This window comes from Phoca vitulina, unplaced genomic scaffold (assembly GCF_004348235.1).
Source record: "Phoca vitulina isolate PV1807 unplaced genomic scaffold, GSC_HSeal_1.0 scaffold1, whole genome shotgun sequence".
NCBI classification, from domain to species: domain Eukaryota; kingdom Metazoa; phylum Chordata; class Mammalia; order Carnivora; family Phocidae; genus Phoca; species Phoca vitulina.
The window spans coordinates 6,783,258-6,803,474 of NW_022589704.1; the positions used below are offsets into that span (position 1 = coordinate 6,783,258).

Sequence of the window (20,217 nt, forward strand, 5' to 3'; positions counted from 1 at the left end):
AGAAAGGTAAGTATCATATGATCTCACTGATATGAGGAATTTGAGAAACAAGACAGAGGATCATAGGGGAAGGGAGGGAGAAATGAAACAAGATGAAATCAGAGAGGGAGACAAATCATAAGAGACTCTTAATCTCAGGAAACAAACTGAGGGTTGCTGGAGTGGAGGGGGGTGGGAAGGATGGGGTGGCTGGGTGATGGACATTGGGGAGGGTATGTGCTATGGTGAGCTCTGTGAATTGTGTAAGACTGATGAATCACAGACCTGTACCCCTGAAACAAATAATACATTGTATGTTAATTTAAAAAAACTTTAAAAAAATAAAATGTGGCTAATAATAGTACCTCTCTCACAGAGCTTCTGTGGGCAGTAATGAGCCAACACAGTGCTTGGCACACAAGAAAGTGCTTTGTAAGTGCTTGTTAGTCATACATCTGAAGACAGTCGATTCGGGGAGAAGGAAGATTAAGAGAGGTAAGAAAGAGCCATGAGAAGGTTCTGGAGATGTCCAGTATGGACAGATTTGCAGTTAGCTGCTCAACTTGACACTAGACTTCAGGCTAGATGTTACTACAGGTCCAGGTCAACACTGGTGGAAGAAAGAGGGAAGTGGGACAAGAGGAAAGTAGCAGGTAATCGGGCACTAAGGGAGCATGATACAGCTTTGAGTTTTTATCTGCAAAGTAGAAAATTTTTTTCTGATTTTAAAAATAGAATTTAAATTAAAAAAAAAAAAAGCCTTTTGCCATCCCAAGGTACTTATTTTCATTCTAACATTTTACGGAGTTTTGCTTTTACATTAAAATCTTCTCCAAATTGAATATATTTTGATGTAAGCAGTAAGAAAACACATTGTCATCCTTTTTTTCCTAAGGAGTTAGAAAATCATTCAAAAATTATTTTCTGAATAAAATCCATCCAGTCAAATAAATAAATAAATAATAAAGATAAAATAAAAATAGTATATGCTCATTGCAAGATTAAAATAAAAGGTAACCACTCAACAGTTCAAGTGCGTCCCTAAGCTCATTTATGAAAAGATAACCAACACAGATTTCTTGCAAGTAACCAAGGTCATGCTGCATACACTGCCCCATACCATGCTGGTGTGCTTAATTTAGAGAGGGCATCTTGTCCATGAAAAAAGTATAGATTGACTACACCCTTTACGGTTGAGTCATATTCCACTCTGCGGATAAACTATCATTTGTTCCAGAAATTCCCTATAGAAAAACATTTAGATTGCTTCTAACGTTTTGCTTTTATGCACAACGTGCTAACGAACATCGTTGTCCAGTTCTTTGGGCAATGAGTTCCTTCGGACAATGGTCAGAAAGTTAGGCGCTTGAGCCCAAGTTTTGGTCCCTATGCAACTGAGCACTCAGAATGCTTTATCAATTTACACCCTTGTCAATAAAGGGCAAGAAACTAGTTTCTTGTTATTCTAGCACAGGGATTAGCAAAGTGTAACCCGCAGGCTAAAACCAGCCCTAAGCCTGTTTTTGTAAATAAAGTTTTATTAGAACACAGCCACGCTCTGCAGTTGATGATTGCTTTTGCACAGTTGAGAAATTGTCACAGAGACCATGTGGCCTGTAAGGCCAAAAATATTTTTACTATCAGGCCCCTTAAGAGAAAAATGGCTAGGCCAACACTAGTCATTATCATCTCTGTCTGTCAGACAGATAAAAATGGTCTCATTGTTGCTTAAATTTGCGGGTTTTTTCAGGGAAGACTTTACTATCAGCAGAATGTGCTTCATAGACAGTTGCCCAGTCTGCGTACTGCACAAGGGCACCCAGTTGAAAGATTGAACAGGAGTGGCCCATGCTCTTCTAAACAAATCATGTACCTGCGGGGCCACATGCTGCCAGCAAGGGGTGCCTTGTTCCAATTCACACAAAGGTGCTGTCTGAGCTGGTGTCATTGTTGGGGACAGGATTTCCCTTTTGATGGCAAGGCCAGGTTCAGAGTTTGGGCTTAGGGATTTAGAATAAGGAGTTTTGACTACGATTGGGCATTGGGACAGTGGGGCTTTAGGACTACACCTACACGGTATAACTAGGCCTTATTTAAGGCCTCTGATTTCACATTTGGGGGATAGTTCTAGGGTTCAGGTTAACAGTCGGAAATTCAGACTCCCAGGTGGAAGCTGGGATTCAGAGTTTGAGGAGAGGGTTGAGGGTGCGGGGGGTGGGGGTCACAGTGCTGGTGAGGTTCAAGGGCAGAAAATATGAAGCAACCTTGGTCCACCCAGTAGTGTCTATAAAAGAGGAAATGATGAAGGCCCAGACATGGGTGAGACCTGCCTCCCAGGCCTCCCGCCTGGCGTCCCACTCTTGCTCACCATCTGCGCTCACCACTGCCCTAATCAGTGTCAGGGTCCCCACGCGGATGGCCTCCTTGCTCATCTCCATCTGACTGAGGAAGAACTTCATCAGCTCCTTGGGGTAGGACCGGGCTGCAGGAGGAAGGACAGCTTTTTTTTTTTTTTTTTTTAAAGATTTTATTTATTTATTTGACAGAGAGAGAGAGTTAGCGAGAGCAGGAACATAAGCGGGGGAGTGGGAGAGGGAGAAGCAGGCTTCCCGCGGAGCAGGGAGCCCTGATGCGGGGCTCGATCCCAGGACCCTGGGATCATGACCTGGGCCGAAGGCAGACGCTTAACGACTGAGCCACCCAGGCGCCCCAGGAGGAAGGACAGCTTTACTCATGCCCTCGGAGCCAGAATGAGCCAGAAAAGGCCGCCTTGGGCCCAGGCCTCACAGGGGCTGGCGCTCCCATAGGCTCCCAGTGGCCCCGGGGGACAGGGAGGGGGGCTCACCGAGGGCTATGAAGCAGTGTACGATCTCCGCCAGGTTTTGGCTGCTGTAGCGCTCGTGGGCAGGAGCCTTGGCACACACCTGGGGAGCGGGCGTGCAGGGAGGGTGGTGAGATCGCGCCCGGAGGGGGGGCGCAAGTGCAGGGGCGGCCCAGCGCCGTCGTGCCAGAGCCGCGTGCGCACCACCGCCTCGCACCCCAGTAGGATATGGGAGCCGGATGAGCGAGACGGGGGGTCCCCCACCATCACACCCTTTCCCCTGGTCGGCCCACCACCTGCTGCAACCCACTTCCCGCTGATCCACCCTGAGAACGCTGGTGCCCAGCCAAGCTTGCCGGCCTCACCTGGATGTGGAGTTCTGTGAAAATGGTGTGAAGTTGCATTTGGGGGACCGGAGTGTTGGTGGTGACCGACATTTCCAGGATCTGCCTCAAGACCTACAATGGAGAGGCAGATGATTGCAGATGACCTTCTGCTGATTCAGGGTCAGTTAACTCTAGACTCCTGCTACTCAGCGTGGCCCATCAGCCGGTGGTATCAGCATCCCCCGGGAGCTAGTTAGAAATGCAGCCTCTCAGGGCGCCTGGGTGGCTCAGTCAGTTAAGCGACTGCCTTCGGCTCAGGTCATGATCCTGGAGTTCCAGGATCGAGTCCCGCTTAGGGCTCCCTCCTCAGCAGGGAGTCTGCTTCTCCCTCTGACACTCCCCCCTCTCATGTGCTCTCTCTCTCTCTCAAATAAATAAATAAAATCTTTATTAAAAAAAAGAAAGAAAGAAAGAAAGAAATGCAGCCTCTCGGTCTCTGCTCCAGACCTGCTGAATGCAACCCTGCATTTCAGCCAGCCTCCCGGCAATGCCTACACACAGTAAAGCTTGCAAAGTGCTGTGCGAGGCCACTGAGCATGGCATTCAAGGCCCTCTTCCCGTTTCTCTTCTATCTACCTGGAGATGAATCCCGTTCTTTCGCCAGAGTGATCTACAGGCAGCCCCCTACATCTACCACATTAATTTCTGCTCCTTGCTTTTAGAGTTGAGGAGCACGCCTCATCTACAGATGAGCGATCCCCTTACAATACATTCAGCCTGGGTCACATCTCCACGCAGAACCCTGCCAAGACTCCATCTTATGTGGGTTAAGGGCTGTCATGGGTTAAAGGGTCCCCCCAAAACGCATGTACACCTGGAACCTCAGGACATGGCCTTATTTGAAAATGAGGCTTTCCAGATGTAATTAGTTAAGGGTCTCAGATGAGACCATCCTGGATTTAAGGTGGGCCTTAAGTCCAGAGACCGGTGTCCTTATAAGAAAAGGAGAGGACACAGAGGCAGACACAGAGAAGAGACCACGTGAAGGGGGGGAGGGTCTCACTGGAACGATGTGGCCACCAGAAGCTGGAAGAGGCAAAAAAGGATTCTTCCCCAGGGCCTTCGGAAAGATCGCAGCCCCACCAACACCTCGACCCCTGCAACTATGAGAGAATCCGTTTCTGTTATTTTAGGCCACCCACTTTGTGGTTCTCCATTATGGCAGCCCCAGGAAACTAACACACAACCTCGCCATGGCCTCCAAGACCCTTAGGGATCTCATCCCTTCCTCCTGGAACGGCAAAAACCCAGCAAGTGCCAGGCCCAACTTCTCCCCAGGTGACACCGCCCCACCCCCCCGGAACCAAGCCTGCAGGCCAGCTGCCGCCCAGCGACCTCTCACCTGCGTGATGAAGAGTGCTTCCAGGTTACCTCGGTACTCCGCCAGCAGTAGGGGGATGTAGTCGTACAACTGATCCCGCAGGTCATCGTTGGGCAGGAGGAGGTTCAGCATGGGCTTCAAGGACTTGATGACCCCCAGCTTCACCTACCCGAGGAGCCCAGGACCCCCAGCAAGGCTCAGTGATGTCACCCCATCCAGAGAGTCAAGGACGCATGACAGAGGGGACCTAGGAAGTAGTCAAGGCCCCCGCCCGAGACCCCACAGGCAGGCAATGAGGCCGGACTGCCCCTGCAAGTCCCAGCTCTGTCACTTAGGAGAACCTCTCTGAGTGCCTCAGTTTCCTCATCTGTAAAACAGTCCCATAGCACAGAGTTGATGTGGAAATAGCTCCCCTAGGTAAAAGGCGCTGTAACGGGGACCCTCATCCAGCAATCCCAGGGCCTTTCTCAAGCCGGCCTCCTAAGGATCCAGGGCCCACGCAGTTCAGCAACTCTGTTTATCAGGTCACTGTCTCTCTCCCGGGTTCCGGGAATGAGGCTGGACCCAGTGGTCTCTCAGCCCTCCTAGCCACATCAGCTGGGGAGCCATGACCTGGGGGAACCACGGGACCCTCCCCCCCACCCGAGAAAGGTGCTTCTCACCTCAGGGTTGTTGTTCCTCAGCCACACGGTCACAAAATAGCGGTACATGGGGAACAACTTCATGGCAAACTGATCCTCGGTCATCACAGGGTACACGCTGTCCTCGAGATGCTTCAGGTAAAACTGCACTGTCTCACAGAAGGTCTCCATGGCTGCCGAGTGGGGGGGAAGCAGTGAGCCCAGAGGGGCAGGAGGGGGACCGGGTCCCCCCGGGCCACCTCCTCCAGGAGAGCGCACTCGCACACTTCTGGAACCAGCAGGTGACCCCGATGGCCTCAGCCAGCCGGGAAAACCCTGTCTTCGGCCTGACTTGGGCAGGCCCACCATAGAGCCATTTTCCCTGGTCCCTCTCCTGTGAATCCCGCCGTCCTTCCCCGGCCTCCTCCTGAAATGCTTGAAACAGAGCCAGCTAAACTGAGTCACAGTGACGACTTGCTCCCGCTAAGCCGCGTTCTCCCGAAAGCACGTGCCGCCATGCAGCCACCCGTGCCCCGCCCCCTCCCCGAGAGCCAATCGGAGGCCACGCAACGCAGGCGATTCGGCCAATGTTTGGGAAGAAATGAACAGCCCACCTCCTGTTCAATGAACCCCTCCACCTGTTTGCCGCAGTCCCTCCTCCCGTGACCGGGCCGGACACGTACCGCTGCAGATCACCTGGCGCATCTTGGCTTCCGTGGCGAGTCTCAGCATCGTGAATATGGTGGCCAGCGTGATGCCCATGTATGGCATGAACTCAAACACTGTGCAGTGGGGCGAGAGGGGGCAGGGAGTCAGCGGGGACGAGGCGAGAGGACAGCCCGCCGCCTGCCGCCTCCAGCCCCCACCGGGCAGAGCGCGTGGCCAGGGCCGCAGGAAACAGCATGGACATCTGCGCGATGGGAAAGAAAGGCGCTAGAAACAAGTGGAGGGGGAAGGAGCCAGGGACAAGGAGACAGGAGGAGGAGGAGGAAGCAGAGACAGCCGCAGGGAAGAGTGGGCAGAGCCGCAAGTTGGGGAGGGGAGACCCAGTGTGGCTCACGGGGGTACATGCCCCGCTCTTTAGGTGTCCCACAAATGTCCTTGGATGAAGGAAGAAACTAGGAGACAGTCAGTGAGTAAGACGGAGCGGAAGAAGTGAGAGAGAAGAGAAACTGAGAGGTGGGAGGGGGAACGAGGAGGGGCTGGGGGGGGGATGGAACCACCCCCCCCAGGCCCGGTCCCTCCAGCTGCCCCCTCAGAGTGGCTAGTCCTCCCGGCCCCACTGCCTCTCTGCCGTCTCTCTCCACCCACCCGGCCCCGTGTGACCAGACCCCATGCCAAACGGGACACACGGGCCCCTGGGCCCTTCCTGAGGCACTGGCCTCGCACGCTCCATGCCGCACACTGTCCCCGAGTCCCTGTCAGCTCTCTCCCTGCGCTGGGCTTCCCCGGCGGGTGCTGGCCTCACCTCTCCTCTCTCTGCGCCGCTCCGAAGGCATGGGCCGCTTTGAGTACCACCCGCATGCTGAGGACCCTGTGAGGAAGGCCCCCCACCTGCCCTCGAGCTCTGCATCCGCACACCAGCTGGCTCCCTGTCCCCATTCATCAGACGTCCCACATGCATGTGAACTCAGGGCACGCACCATACAGCCGGCCACTCAAACCTGAAGCCTGGGAGTCATCCTCGGCCACTTCCAGTTATTCCTTCACCTCCAGCACACATTTCATCAGCAAGTCCCATCAACTGGAGTCTCCTTCATATCTCCCTTCTGTCCACCGCTCCCCAAAGTCCCCCCAGCCCGAGCCACCAGCGCCTCTCAGGTACACACCTCTTATCCCTTCTCCGTCCACACAACAGCTAGAATGGTCTTCCCAGAACCTACCTTCCACAAGGCAACTGTAGCTTTGAATCCCTCAACAGCTTTCCAGGGCCCTCAAATAAAGTCCAGACTCCACCACACGCCCCCCCTCCAGGCCCTGACAGCCTCTCCAACCCCTCTTTACACCATCTCCCCCCACCCTAACTACAGCCACGGTAACCCCTCAGTTCTTCAGAGGAACCAAGCCTTTTCCTGCCTCAGGGCCTTTGCACGTGATGCATATGTGGTTCTTCACACAGTTACCATCCTCTCATCCCTTCAGGTGACAGCTGAAATGTTGCTACCTCAGGGAGGGCCCCACAGAGGTGAGATCCCTTCCCTCCTCCTGATCTCAAATAGCCACCAGGCTGTTCTCTTCTACGCCTCATCTCATATGATGATCACCGATTCTCTTGCTGACTTGTTTACGGTCCTTTATGGGGCAGGACCGGCACCTCATATTCACTGCGTGGCCCAGCACTGACCGCAGCCTTTCACAGAGTAGGAGCTCAGCACCTGCTTGTGGAATTGGCAGGGGGGGAAGCCCGAGAGGGAGAAAGGTTTGAAGAAAGAATAACAGAGGAATGAAGATACTGAAATGAGAGGCAGGGACACAGAGAATCTTAACAGCCGAGAGAGACACATGGAAAGGGAAAGAAGGAATGTCAGAGAAAGATAAGAAAAGAGGGAGGGGTGGGTGGGATTGGTGAAGGGGAGTAAGGATGCACCTGTCGTGATGAGCACCAGGTGATGTATGGAATTGTTAAATCGCTATATGGTACATCTGAAACTAATATAAGACTGTATGTTAACTAACCAGAATTAAAATAAAAACGAAATAAAATTTAAAAAGTAGAAAAGAGAGGAAGAGAGAGGCAGAGGCCAGGAGGGGGCGCCGGGCTGGCCTGCGGGGCCGGACACAGGGCTGAGGACCTGCGGGGCTGGACACAGGGCTGAGGACCCGCGGGCACCTACCATTGCCGTTGGCTAGCTTCGCCAAGGTGATGATGACAAATTCGTCCGTGAGGTTGAGGGGCTTGAGGTGGTGCTGCAGCTCGTACATGACCATGCTGAAGTGGTTTCGGGACAGAGCCACCAATGTGTCACTGGCCACCTCTGCCTTCACGTAGCCCTCCACCTGCAGGGGACGGGAGAGGGACGTGGGGCTCCACCATCCGCTCAGCCTTCACGAAAACCCTCCTGCCCCACACCTGCTCCAGCCCCGTGTGTTCCTTGGGCTCAGCCTCTTCTTGCCCCCTGAGGTCACTGGACAAGGGCCTTGCGCATCCCAGGCCATGCCTACCAATGGCCCAGCCCCTGGGTTGGTGGGGGGTTGGGGGGGGTGGGGGGAGGGCTCTACTACCTCCAGGGTCTGCCTCATCTCCTTGGAGGCGATGGTGACCAGCCTCTGGACTCCCCGCTCCTCCAGCTCCCCCTCCTGCTGGATGATCTCCTGGAGGATGTTGTAGATGTTGACTTTGCGCTGGGTAGAAATCTGGGAAACAAGTATGGCAAGTGGCAAGATCCTGGACCCCACCCTGCCCCCAGCACAGTCCACGATCGTCTTCCTCCATCGGCCCTCCTCCCATGTACCCGTGATTTATAAGATACGTATATTTGATCTTTGTCCCCTTTCTGGTGCAGACCTCCTAAAACTTGGCATTTCCTAAGTGAAGAGGGCAATTTAGAGTGTCCTTTGTTATGTTAATGAGGTGACTTGGAAAGCCTCTAAGGATGGGGGCTGGCTGCCTGGAGAACCAACCCTTTAATTAAAGGGTTGGACCTTTCCGAGGGGCTGGAATCTGAATGGATGAACCATAGCCAATAATTTGATCCGCCGTGCCTCTGTAATGAGACCTCTGTAGGACAGGGCTCAGAACACGTGGGGATTCCGGGAGAGAGGTGCCCTCCAGCACTGGCCCCCCTGAAAGTCCAAGAAAGCAGACTGCCCTGCCCTTCGCCCAGGTGTGGGAGCACCTGAGGCCAGGAAGAGTGCCTCTTACTCTACTTTGATTCCTAGATAGCCTTATCACCATTTTAAATGACCTGGTTTAGGACAGAATTGGACAAATAGACGGTACAACCCAGACCATGCCTGCAGATCCACATTTGAGAATAACTCTTACTTAATCAGGTATGATGAGCCGCTCTTAAAGGATGAGTGTGGGCCATGGCCTGCAAAGCCCTGGGAAGGTGACCTCCGCTCTCAGGTGAGAGGGCGGTCACTTCCCAACAGCCCAGAGGCCTTGGAAAGTGTGGGCACCTCAAGAAGAAAAGAATTCACCCAAATGTATATGTTCTCCTAGTGAAATCTGCTCCAGAGAGTTTTGGCCTTGTTTGCCTGGTCCTGGCAGAGCAAAAAATCAGCAATTCTAAACTCCAATCAGAGATTCCTCATGAAAACCACTGGAAGGAAGAAAATTGTGGGGCCTCGGCTGTCCAGTTCTGCCTGGCCCTGGACCAGTGTCCTTCAATCTTTTTTTTTTTTTATTGCTCCCTAAAGATCCTTCTTAGACATTTTTTCCTAATTTCCCCCTCCCCCACCATGAAACCTTAACACCACAATATATTATGTATCTGTTTATGGGCTATATACATTTCCGTGTTTTATACATAAAAAAGTAAGGTTTTCTTCATGCCCCCTCCAAACCCAGAACCCATTTTACCCACTTCAGGACAGTATCACCCCTGTTGAGAATGCATGTTCTAGATTTTCAAAGAGAGCACAGGGAGGTCTGTGTGCTTAATTAACACTCTTGTAGCACCTACGTAAACCGTCAGGTAAATTACAAGACCAGCCTTATCTGTGATCAAGAGGAATCTCTGGAGAATATTTATGGTCACAAGACAAAAACTGTCCAAGACTTGGAAACTAGCATAAAACAGGCACCCGAGGAGGTCTGGGTGCCGTCTGCAGTCTGCAGAGGCTCTCGGATTATGGGGCCTCAAGGAGAGCGTGTCCTTGATCTCCCGTGATCCTCTAGGCTAGGTTATGGCTCCATGGGGACAGAAGCTCAGTCTTAAGAAACTGATAACAATGCAAATGTTTCCTCCATAGCAACAAACATTATTCCTGTACATGGCAACGTAAATGAGTTTTGTCGGCAATAGTATATAAATCTCTATAAGTAAAATGCTCATCTTAACAGATTTTAATATGTTGCCGGTTCCTTCACTATTTAATGAATAACAAATCTTTGAAACGTGTTCATTTTTAAAATATGCCTACTTGTTTGTTGTCTATTTATTGCCACTTATCACTGATTATGGCCTGGGTATTAATCCTGTACTTAATTTTTTTTTATATTTCCTGACATCTTGGGGCCTCGCTGATCCTGGGGAGACAGCCCCTCCCAGGATGAGCCAATTACCACAGGGAGCAAACAACTCAGCCCAGAGCATGCTTTTCAAATGCAAACCAACCAATCCAGAGCCTGCACCCCAACTTCCTCCCCCATCAGACTCTCACACTTGGGAGCCAGGTGCAGATGACCTGGACAGCCCCCATGCCCAGAGCCCATTATTACTCAATTATTCAAATTGCCCCATCCTCCCCGACAGAGACCACAGTATAGACTCTTGTCCACATTTTCTCCTTGCTCCCTCTGCCTCCTGGCCAACCCTGATGCTGGCTCCTGGGGTCCTGCATGGTGTGGCCTGCCCTCGCCTCCTGAGGGTTGACATCAGCATAATAAGAAAACCTACATTTTATAAGTCTGTTACAAAAACCCTTTGCCTATGCTCCCAGACTCTGGCCCACCTTCCTCTCAGCCAGCACACATCTTTCTATAAAATCAAGAACTCCTACAAAGAACTCTTGTGCTTCCCACCCCGAAAGGCTACAGGATAGTCTAAAATCCAGCAGCTCTCCAAGTGTGGTCTCCAGACCAGCAGCATCAGCATCACCTGGGAAGGCGTTAGAAATGCTGATTCTCGGGCCATCACCACAGACCTTACTGAATTGGTAAGTCTCAGGGCCGGGCTCAATCATCTGGGTTTTTGAGAAGCTCTCCAGGGAATTCTGATGCTCTGATCCAAACTCTGCCCTGTCTTACAAGGCTCACTGTGATTTTCCATTACACTTCCCATCACTCCCTCCAACACCCTCCACCCCAGCCCCAACTCCAGCTAGTCCCCCCACTGGCCAAGCCGATCCTGCATCCAGCCCTGGTGTGTCTGTGCTGCCCCGTGTCCACCTGCTTCAGTCCTGCTCAACACCTTGTAACTAAGTCCGCGCGCCCTAGGACAATGGCTCCCAAGCCCACTGTGTCAGAATAAGGCAGCTTTTAAAAATTACGAAAGCCCCAGGCCCCCGTTGGTCCTCCGAGTAAGAACTTCACAGTCTCGCCCATCTCTGTGCCCCAGCACCTGGCCCCATGCTTGTCATAGTCAGTAACGTGCGCTGAGCCGTGGCTGGACGCACAAGCAGCCCCAGGTGGCTGGGCTCAGAGGGGCGGCCGAGGGCGAACAGGCCTTACCTCCGGCACCTGCAGGCAGCGGATGAGAGCGTTCATCACCACCGAGGGCTCCGTGGTGGCCTTCTCCGTGATTATCACCGAGGCCAGCGTCTTCCGCATGTCAGGACCTGCCCCGGCAGCATCCGTCTTGGCTGACCCGCTGTCCATGATGTTGAGGAGGTTCGTGACTTGTTGGAAAGTACCTGAGACAAGGTAGCACAGGTGTGGTGCTGAGAGGGCCGTCACGGGAGGTGCTCCCGTGCCCAGGCCTTCCCAACACGGCACAGCTTCAGCTCCACCTGCCCCGTGATTGAGCCAGGCCTCCCTGTCCACCGTGCAGAAGGAGAAACTGAGACCAAGGCTGAGACCCGCCCCCAAAGAGTTGGTGGCCAGGACGGGGGGCGGGGGAGGGGGGCAGGAATGCAGGGGTGGGGCCGACTTTCTTACCTCTGTTATCTGGTTCCAGAGGTTCCAGGTCCTCCATTTCCTCTGACGGGTCCTCACTTGAGTCTGCGGCTGCTTCTGTCATCTCTTCCTCAACCTCCTCTAAGGGAGACAAAATTTGTAAAATAGTTGGTGTGTCAACACACCCTAAGATGACCCCCAGTGAGTCACGCCCTGTATGACCCTCTCCCCTTGAGTGTGGGCAGAACCGTGACTTGGTTAGACCCACGTTCTAAGCAGTGGACCGTGGCATAGGTGATGGGAAGCCTCTCCCATGGTCACACGATCTCATACAAGACTGGAGAGGGATTCTCACGCTAGCATTGAAATGGAAACCGAATGACACAAACTGCTGTGGAAGGGGCCATGTGGCAAGAAAATGAGGGCCCCAGTCCTACAACCACAAGGAACTGGATTCTGCCAACAACCACATAAGCTTGGAAGAGAACCGAGCTCCAGGAAGGACGCGGCCCCATTAACACCTTGAATGCAGCCTGTGAGACGCTCTGCACCCAGAATCCTGACCCACAGAAACTGTGTGATAATAGATGGGTGCTGTTTTAAGGCATGAAGTCAATTCATTTGTTACACAGCAGTAGCTAACTAATACACTTCGTTAAGAAGGGCCCTTCCTCTCTCTGCTCTTGATACTGAAAACTAATGATTAACAAGAAATCCACCTCAGCTGCCCTCATTGCTCCTCTCAAGGGGCTTTGCAACATCAGCAGCTTCTTAAGGTTCGGCAAACAACACAGATGTCAGAATGGAGGGCTGAACACTCCCAGATCTGTCCTGTGCTCCTTCCCTCCTGGGAATCCTTTAAAGAGCTACTCTGGGACCTAAATACTGACCTTTCCTCGGAGTCCTCTCCTGGATGGAACAAAAATATACCACAAGAAAAAGCCCCGTTCTTTGCCTAATACACATCAACGGTAATGTGGACAATAGCAGGAGGGGTTGTTGAAGAAGTGGGACAGTTGGCTTCTCAGTCGTAATGCAGGTGAGGAATGGGTCCCCTGGCCGGGTGGGAGGGTTTCATTAGAATCATCACCGTTAGGTCGCGGACCCTTGGAACTTTGAGATCTAACTGCCTTCCTGAGTCTTTATCAAGTGAGGGCTTTGAGGAGTGCACAGGGCCCTGTGATTAAAACCTCACATTATGTTGTCACTAAACATTTCTGTTACCCACATGTGTGGTGAAGTACGGTGGCCTGTTTGGGAAAGGGGCATGGGGACAGTGGGGGCGAGTCACTACCAAGTCCCCTGGGGATGCACTGTTGGTTTGCAAGCTCCACGGGGGCTTCCTGGGTGAAACCTGAAGCTGGCCCCTTGTACTTAGAGGGCAGGGAGAGACCCAAGGAAGGCCACTGCGGGTTGGTAGGTGGCAGCTTTAATAAGCAAGAGAACTTACATACGATGATCATCCTGAGCAGCAGCCAGACCAATGGATCCCTGCACCTGCCAACCTCATCTTAAAAGTTTATACAGAGGCCTTAACTGGGTTCAGTCATGTATACCATCCAGATGACCTCAACACCATATCAGCACCTCAAGGCCGTGTCCTTGGACCAGCCTCTGGTAGTGGGAAGGCAAGCAGAACCCTCATTCCAAGGACAGGAGAGGGGATGGGGAGCCTCCAATTTCCCAGGCCCAGCTCACAGACCAACTGGCAGTCATGTCTTCTCAGTGACCTTTTCCAACATGTGGTCATAGGACCTCAGGGTGGGAAGCTGTGGTCAGAGCAGCTGGGGTGGGGTGGGTCACAGAGGGGTCCTGGGAAGAGGACTGGACAGATTACAGGATGGGGAAAGGGATTCCCCTGGTAGAATACTCAGAAGATAAAGCATCTCAAGGACAGGGGAGTGGGCAAGGACCCTATTTCCCTGAGCTCAAAGTGGGGCCCAAGGATTCCCCTGTCAGTTGTAGCTGTGAGACAGGCCAGATCAAGAGTCTGAGCAATGAAATATTGGCCTTTGGAAACCTTTCTATGCATTACAGGGCAACAGAACAAGACTCAGAGCCACCTCAGTCCAAGACTGCTTTGTTAAAATTCCCACTCAAAGTTTGTTCACCCTCCCCAGGGGAAGTTCCTCAGCCTCTGCTTGGACACCCCTGATACCGGGGTGCTCCTTACCCTTCCTAGCCCATCTCTACTTCATTGAAGCCAGATGCTTGGAAAACGAGCTTCCCCAGCATAGTGCCAAACTCTTCTTCCCCATGAAGTCCTGCACGGTTCCTCTCTCTGCCCTTTGGGGACATACTGACCAATATGGAACAGGCACAAGAAGACCGTTATCCCCTGCCCCTCTTTCCTAGCCACCTCTGCCCTACCTCCTCCCACTCTCCTCTGGGCCTGCTCTTCTCCCTCAGGGATCACTCAAGTGACATGGGTGCCATCCCGTTGGGCAGACGCTACCTGCCTGCCTGTTTGCCGCTGACACGGCTCTCCGGGTAGCCCCGGATACAGAGGGGGTAGGACACCCGTGTCCTCTGACAGTCTAAAGACGCGACACATGAAAGATTGTGGAGGGAGAGCTAGGACTGAACACATCCCTTAGCTATTGCTGTGTAGCAAACCACCTCAGAGCTTAACAACTGAAAACAACCATTTATTATTGTTCATAAATCTACGGGTCAGCTGGGTGGTTCTGTTGATCTGGGCCATATCCAGCCATGGAGTCACTCTTCCATCTGCAGTCAGCTGGTGGGCTGGGCGAGGGCTGGCTGGTCTAGGACAGCCTCCCACAGCTTGGCAGGTCTGGCAGTTGGCTAGCTATTGGTTGAAGTGCCTAGGGTGATTGGGACACATGTCTGTCCCACAGCAGGGCTAGCCCAGGCTGTTCTCACAGATCGGTGGGCTTCCACGAGACTGAGCAGTAACACGGCACCCGCCCCTCTACCACATGCTACTAGCCAAACACAGGTCCCAGGCCAGCCAGGTCTCGAGGCAGATCCAGGAAATGGATCCCGCCTCTCGATGGGAAGAGCTGCTAAGCCGCATCGCAACGGCGATCAGGACGGGTGGAGTATGGGGCCATTTTTTGGTTGAATACATAATGAGTGTGTTAGCCATGGCAAAAAGTGAAACACACTATCCAGAGAAGATACTGAGACGATGAGATCAGGGAGAAAGAAGTGGGTTCTGCTTGGTTTTCTGAAATAAAAATACTTTCCAGGGTGTTTTTTTCTTCAGATTAGGACAATAATATTTGACTCCCATACAGTCCATTCACGAAATCAGTCACTCTTACGTGCTGTCACTCAACTGAGCTTCCCACCTTCTACAGGAACTACCTTGAAAATAAGAAAAAACTGAATTGTAGAAACCTGTGGGTTTAAATGCATGAAAGCGCCAAGGGAGGAAGTAGAAAAAATGGGCACAACGTACGTATGGAGTGGACACATTTGGGAATATCTCCCCAGCTCACTGGGCTCCCTCTTCCCTGACCCTGGGGGTCAGTTATGGCTCCCCGTGGCCATGTTTTCCCTGTGCAATCCCTCCCTCAACATTCCTGATTGGATGACCGGGAGTGGACACCTGATCTGGACCAATCAGATTCTTCCCCTTTGGGTAAGAGAGAATCTGGTCAGTCTTCCTTGGTCCTGTGGGATCTTGGGGACTGAGGAGCAGACAAGGCCAAGAGGAGAAGGAAGAGTAGGGCCAGCCCCTAGAGTGTGCAGGGACCAGGCCAGGCAAGAGAGGCTCCGCTTGGCACCACTGAGGCCCGGCCATGAGCCCCACATCCTTACGAAGTCTGCCTCCTTACAAAAAGGCCCCTTTTTTGCTTAGGATATCCCAACAAGAGGACATAGGGGCCAGAGAAATAAAAGTGTGAAGGAGCACCAGCTGGTGGAGGCCAGAGCAGCTCAGGTCCGGAGAGGTGGGGGTGGCAGGGAACCAGGGGCAGGCAGTAAGCCCAGGAGCTGGTCCCTGGACGGACCAAGAAGGGCCTTAAAGGACGGTGGACATAGTCCATGAGGCCCTGCAAGGCTCGAAGATGTGGGGAGGGGTCTAGCGTGAACAGCTTCCAAAAGCAGCCAAGGGAAGGAATATATGGGGCTGGGGTCAGGAGAAACTAGCTATCCATGTGGCCCCAGCTCCAGTTTGAAGCCTACACATTTAAAACCTTTACTTGTAACACACAAACATGCAAAAGTGTGAGCAAAACTAAAGGCACAGAACAAGGGGAGAAAATACAGTACAGGTCAGAAGGATAGTCTCATTAATGCAGTAAACTCTCTGAACAAATCCTCAGGGTAATACACCCCATAGGAAGACAGGGAAGGATATTCTCCAAAAAAGAAACACAAATGGCTCAGAAGCTTTAAAAACAACAACAACAACAACAAACTTTGAAGTAATAATAGTAATAAAAACACATTTAAAACAAGACCCCAGCAGGGTGCCTGGGTGGCTCAGTCCATTAAGCTTCTGACTCTTGGTTTCGGCTCAGGTCATGATCTCAGGGTTGTGAGATCGAGCCTTGTGTTGGGCTCTGTGCTCTGTGCTCAGTGGGGAGTCTGTTTGAAATTCTCTCTCTCCCTCTCTCTCTGCCCCTCCTTCAGCTCACCCTCTTCCTCCCTCTCTCTCTCTAAAATAAATAAATCTTTTAAAAAAATTTAAAACAAGATCCCACTATTTATCTACCAACTGATAATTTCCTTCAAGATATTACTTTACACCAAAGAGGGTGCAGGAAATGGCTCTCCCACACATGGATAGCACCTCTCTGCGTGCAGTTTGGGAATAACTCAAGCCATCTGCTCAGGGTTGCAATGCTGTGGTGCCCGACCCAGATCCCTGCGTCCTTCTGTGTTAGTGCCCAACGGCCCGCCTCCAACACCACACCTCAGTTTCTCTCCCGGGGGCTCTTTCTGGCCTTTAGGGTCCCCTTGCCTGCCCTCGTGGCCTACTGGAGGCGAAGGGAAATTAACAGGACCTGGGAGCAGCCGGTCATGGACAGGGCGGGTGCTCAGAGAGCCCAGGACTTGGCGTCTCGCTAAGGTGGGATAAGTCTGGCATCTTACGCTGGCCCCCAGCGTCAACAGAGGGATTCAGCTCCAGCCGCCCACAGGAGAGCAGCTTCTTGGAGGCCCTCACTCCCCGTCCCACTCCCCACTCCCATGTCAGGGCTTCCTTCACTTACCAAATAAGCTACTTGCCCTGGAATCCTTTGCCTCAAGGGAACCCAGGCTTAGACAACCAGCGAGTTGATGGAGACAGTCACAAAGATGTGCAAAGACCTAGCCACTGGGCTATTCAAGGAGGGCTCTTTTATGGAAGAAAATAAAAGTGAATCCACCCAGAAGTCTTGGTTAAATCAATCCTGCCACATCCAAGCAATAATTACTTCTTGGCCACTAAAAATGAATTAAATGTTATAGAAAAGTGTGGGGAGGGCATTCCTGGTAGGGTGAAGTGGAAAAGTGTGTTAGAAAGTGCTAGATACATTTGGTGTAGCTGCAGTATTTTATAAGGATATGCATTTGCCAAAATAGTAACTGTGGTTATTTCTGGGGAACACGATTACCAGATTTTTATTTTCTTGTGTGTGTATGTGTGCACCTCTGTATTTTTCTAATTTCTGTCGTAATCATGTATCATTTTTGTAATCAGCACATGTGGTTAACCAAGAAATGCTACAACAATGAAGAGAAGAACACCTAAGAAATATAATTTATATGAATTTATTAATGTTTTCACTTGTGGGAAACATCAGAGAAAATACACTTGTGAGACACTCTACTTTGGGCTTTTCTCAAATGAGATCCATTTGCCACAAGCCATGATTATCCTCTTGAACACATCACTCATCGATTTTATACACCATTCTTTTCCCTAAAGACAGAAATCACACACAATTCTCAAAAGATCCTAAGTCATTCATTTATTTCAAGTACAAAGCACTGTGCCCTGGGAATAAACAAACGTCTCCTTCTTTAAATACACAAAGTGACATTTGTGAAGCACGAGCATAAGTTAAGACCTGCCGTCCTGGTGAAGGAATTGATCACAACAGTCTACAGAAGCCAGACGATGATGTTAGAACTGTCCTCCCGGGTTGCGGGGTGGAGGCGGGGAGGACCTCTGAAACCTGTGCCCCCCAGATAGGCCTCACTTCTAAGTAAGAAAAGTAATGCAAAGTGCAGGAGGGACCTGTCCGACCCTTTTGGCAAGTCATTTTAAAGATGACAAGGGTAGTCCAGATTAAAGATACTAGAGGGGGCAGAAACCATTCACGTGTCTCGACCTGTAGCTATCACTAGCAATTAGATTGTTTTTATTTTTTAAAAAAACACTCAGGGGTATCTCATTCAGGGCTAAGTATTTCTTTAATAAGCAGAACATGAATTTAACGTTGCCTCTGGTTGCACCTTTGGGTCATCTCATTTCCCACCTACTTCTCAGTGTGTCTTGGATTTGTGAGATTTCTTAACTCGTCCTTTCTTCCCAAAGCACCTCCGGTAGGCCAAGGTGCCACATTTATAAGTGATGAAGACAACCCCCAGCACAATGGCCAGGAGGAAGCCGATCACGTCCAGAGAGTGGTACTGGTACCAGGTGAGATCGTGGGCTGCAGAGCGCAGGTGTGGAGCCCCCTTGTGCCTCATCACGAACTCCACCCAGAACACAGCCAGGTCCAGGGGCTCGATGGGGCGGTCCTTGTGTAGCCTGGAGAGGTGCATGATGTTCTCCTTATAGCTAAACACAGAGACAGTTATGAGTGTCTGGAACATTGGCCTCAGTGAACCATCCTCCCTTTAGGCTTGCTGTGGTTGGGAAGTTGCTAAACTTGGCAGAGGAAATGTGTTTCCATTATAGACAGAAAACACACACACACAATGGTCTTTATCTCTGAAATTTAAAAAAAAAAAAATGTAGAAAGAAAACCGGAAGCCAAAATTATAATATTAAATTATTTGAACCTTACTTCCTATTTTCTTCTTTTCTTTTTCTTGGTATTTTTGTAGGAAATTAGATACTTTTACAGTAAGAGAAAGAAATAAAAGAAAAGGGTGTGCCAGAAATTATGAGCAGTTTTCCTTTCATGGTTTTAAACAATCACATCTCGTCAAAGCAAAAGCGATTTATAAGTGCCATCTGCAAGGTGGTGACAACGTTAGGACGAGACTGTGTCTACGCAGCCTGTTCAACAAACAGATTTTTGTTGGCTTTGGACAGTGTGGATAGCTGAATCGGAACCTCCAAATCCAAACTGGGTTAGATGACTTGACCCTTACTATGGATGCACTAGAAGAAGAAAGAGGAGGAGGAGGAGGAAAAAAAGGAAAAGGAGAAGAAAGACCAGAGTAAGACACTCTTATTCAATCTTATTCAAGAGCAGTCATGATAACTGCTATCTTTAAACAGGCCTGTCATTATATCTGGATACATTATTATACTGTGATAATAATATTTGGCCATAAGTCTTGTTAAACATCTTCCTTTTATATAAATCTTCTCTTAAACAAAACAGATTTTCTAGAACTTTCATTCACTCATCCACCATTTACTGAGCACCTGTTATGGCCTGGGTGCATCATCTGAATGTTCAAAATTTTTCCATTTGTCTTTATTTTATGTCCCAGCTTGGCATGTTGGGAACATGGAGGTTCACGATTAGGCAGAGATGACTCCCGAGCAAATAGATGAAGTTTGCTGGTAACTTAAGCTGATTGATGAAGGTTTTTTTTAAAGATAAGAGAACTTCTACCAAGTCATTTGTAGGTTCCAGGTAGTTGTCTGTACCACTCAACAGAAGATCAAAATTGTACTACTAATGCGAACCTCAGGAATGAGTTTTTTTGTCAGCGCGTGGAGAAAAGTCGGGGTTTCAGTGCATTCGACGTGGGGGCAGCACGACCTGATGCCGGCAAGCTGGGCCATCAGAAGAGGCCCATCAGGATGGAGGGATGTCACCCGCTGCTCTGGGTGCGCTGGGCATTTACCCCAGGGTTGTGTGGACTTTTCTTTCTCATCCATTGGCACCACACACATGAGCGCCCCATTTCTCCATTTTTCCTTGCCCAGGCTTACCGTGCCACCCTGTGGCATGTCTCTTCCCATCTGAACACACTCCAGTCTTTTCACACCTGTCCCTCTGATTGACGTCTCTTTCAAAATGAAGCAACTATGGGTCAAGACTCCCGACACTCTCTTAGACACACACGTGTGCACAGGCTCCCACACACGCACACACACGCGTGCACACACGCACACATCAATGATTGGACGAAGGCCACCCCTGGCCATCACTTCTTCCCATAAGGTTTTGGCCAGTCTGTTACTAGGGAACTTGACAGCAAAACGATCAATTTCATGCACAGAT

At 50.9% G+C, this 20,217-nt stretch overlaps 2 protein-coding genes across 4 annotated transcripts in view; both read right to left on the reverse strand.

Annotated features, from left to right (window-relative positions):
• Positions 1-12,814, reverse strand: part of MROH2A (maestro heat like repeat family member 2A) — a 45,500-nt gene extending 32,686 nt beyond the window's left edge. Inside the window, exons 1-11 of the mRNA XM_032408479.1 lie at positions 12,727-12,814; positions 11,891-11,989; positions 11,465-11,646; positions 8,350-8,481; positions 7,962-8,124; positions 5,811-5,909; positions 5,170-5,321; positions 4,529-4,672; positions 3,166-3,258; positions 2,825-2,903; positions 2,348-2,461 (exon numbers count right to left, since the gene is read on the reverse strand). Of these exons, the coding sequence (XP_032264370.1) occupies positions 2,348-2,461; positions 2,825-2,903; positions 3,166-3,258; positions 4,529-4,672; positions 5,170-5,321; positions 5,811-5,909; positions 7,962-8,124; positions 8,350-8,481; positions 11,465-11,646; positions 11,891-11,989; positions 12,727-12,814 (1,345 nt within the window). The remainder of the gene's footprint in view (positions 1-2,347; positions 2,462-2,824; positions 2,904-3,165; positions 3,259-4,528; positions 4,673-5,169; positions 5,322-5,810; positions 5,910-7,961; positions 8,125-8,349; positions 8,482-11,464; positions 11,647-11,890; positions 11,990-12,726) is intronic.
• Positions 12,815-18,141: 5,327 nt separating this feature from the next.
• The window catches only part of LOC116634979 (UDP-glucuronosyltransferase 1-6-like), a 33,420-nt gene continuing 31,344 nt past the window's right edge, over positions 18,142-20,217 (reverse strand). For all 3 annotated transcript variants that reach the window (XM_032408783.1, XM_032408700.1, XM_032408615.1), the window contains exon 5: positions 18,142-18,590. In XM_032408783.1, coding sequence (XP_032264674.1) covers positions 18,293-18,590 — 298 coding nt within the window. In that variant the 3' untranslated portion in view covers positions 18,142-18,292. The remainder of the gene's footprint in view (positions 18,591-20,217) is intronic.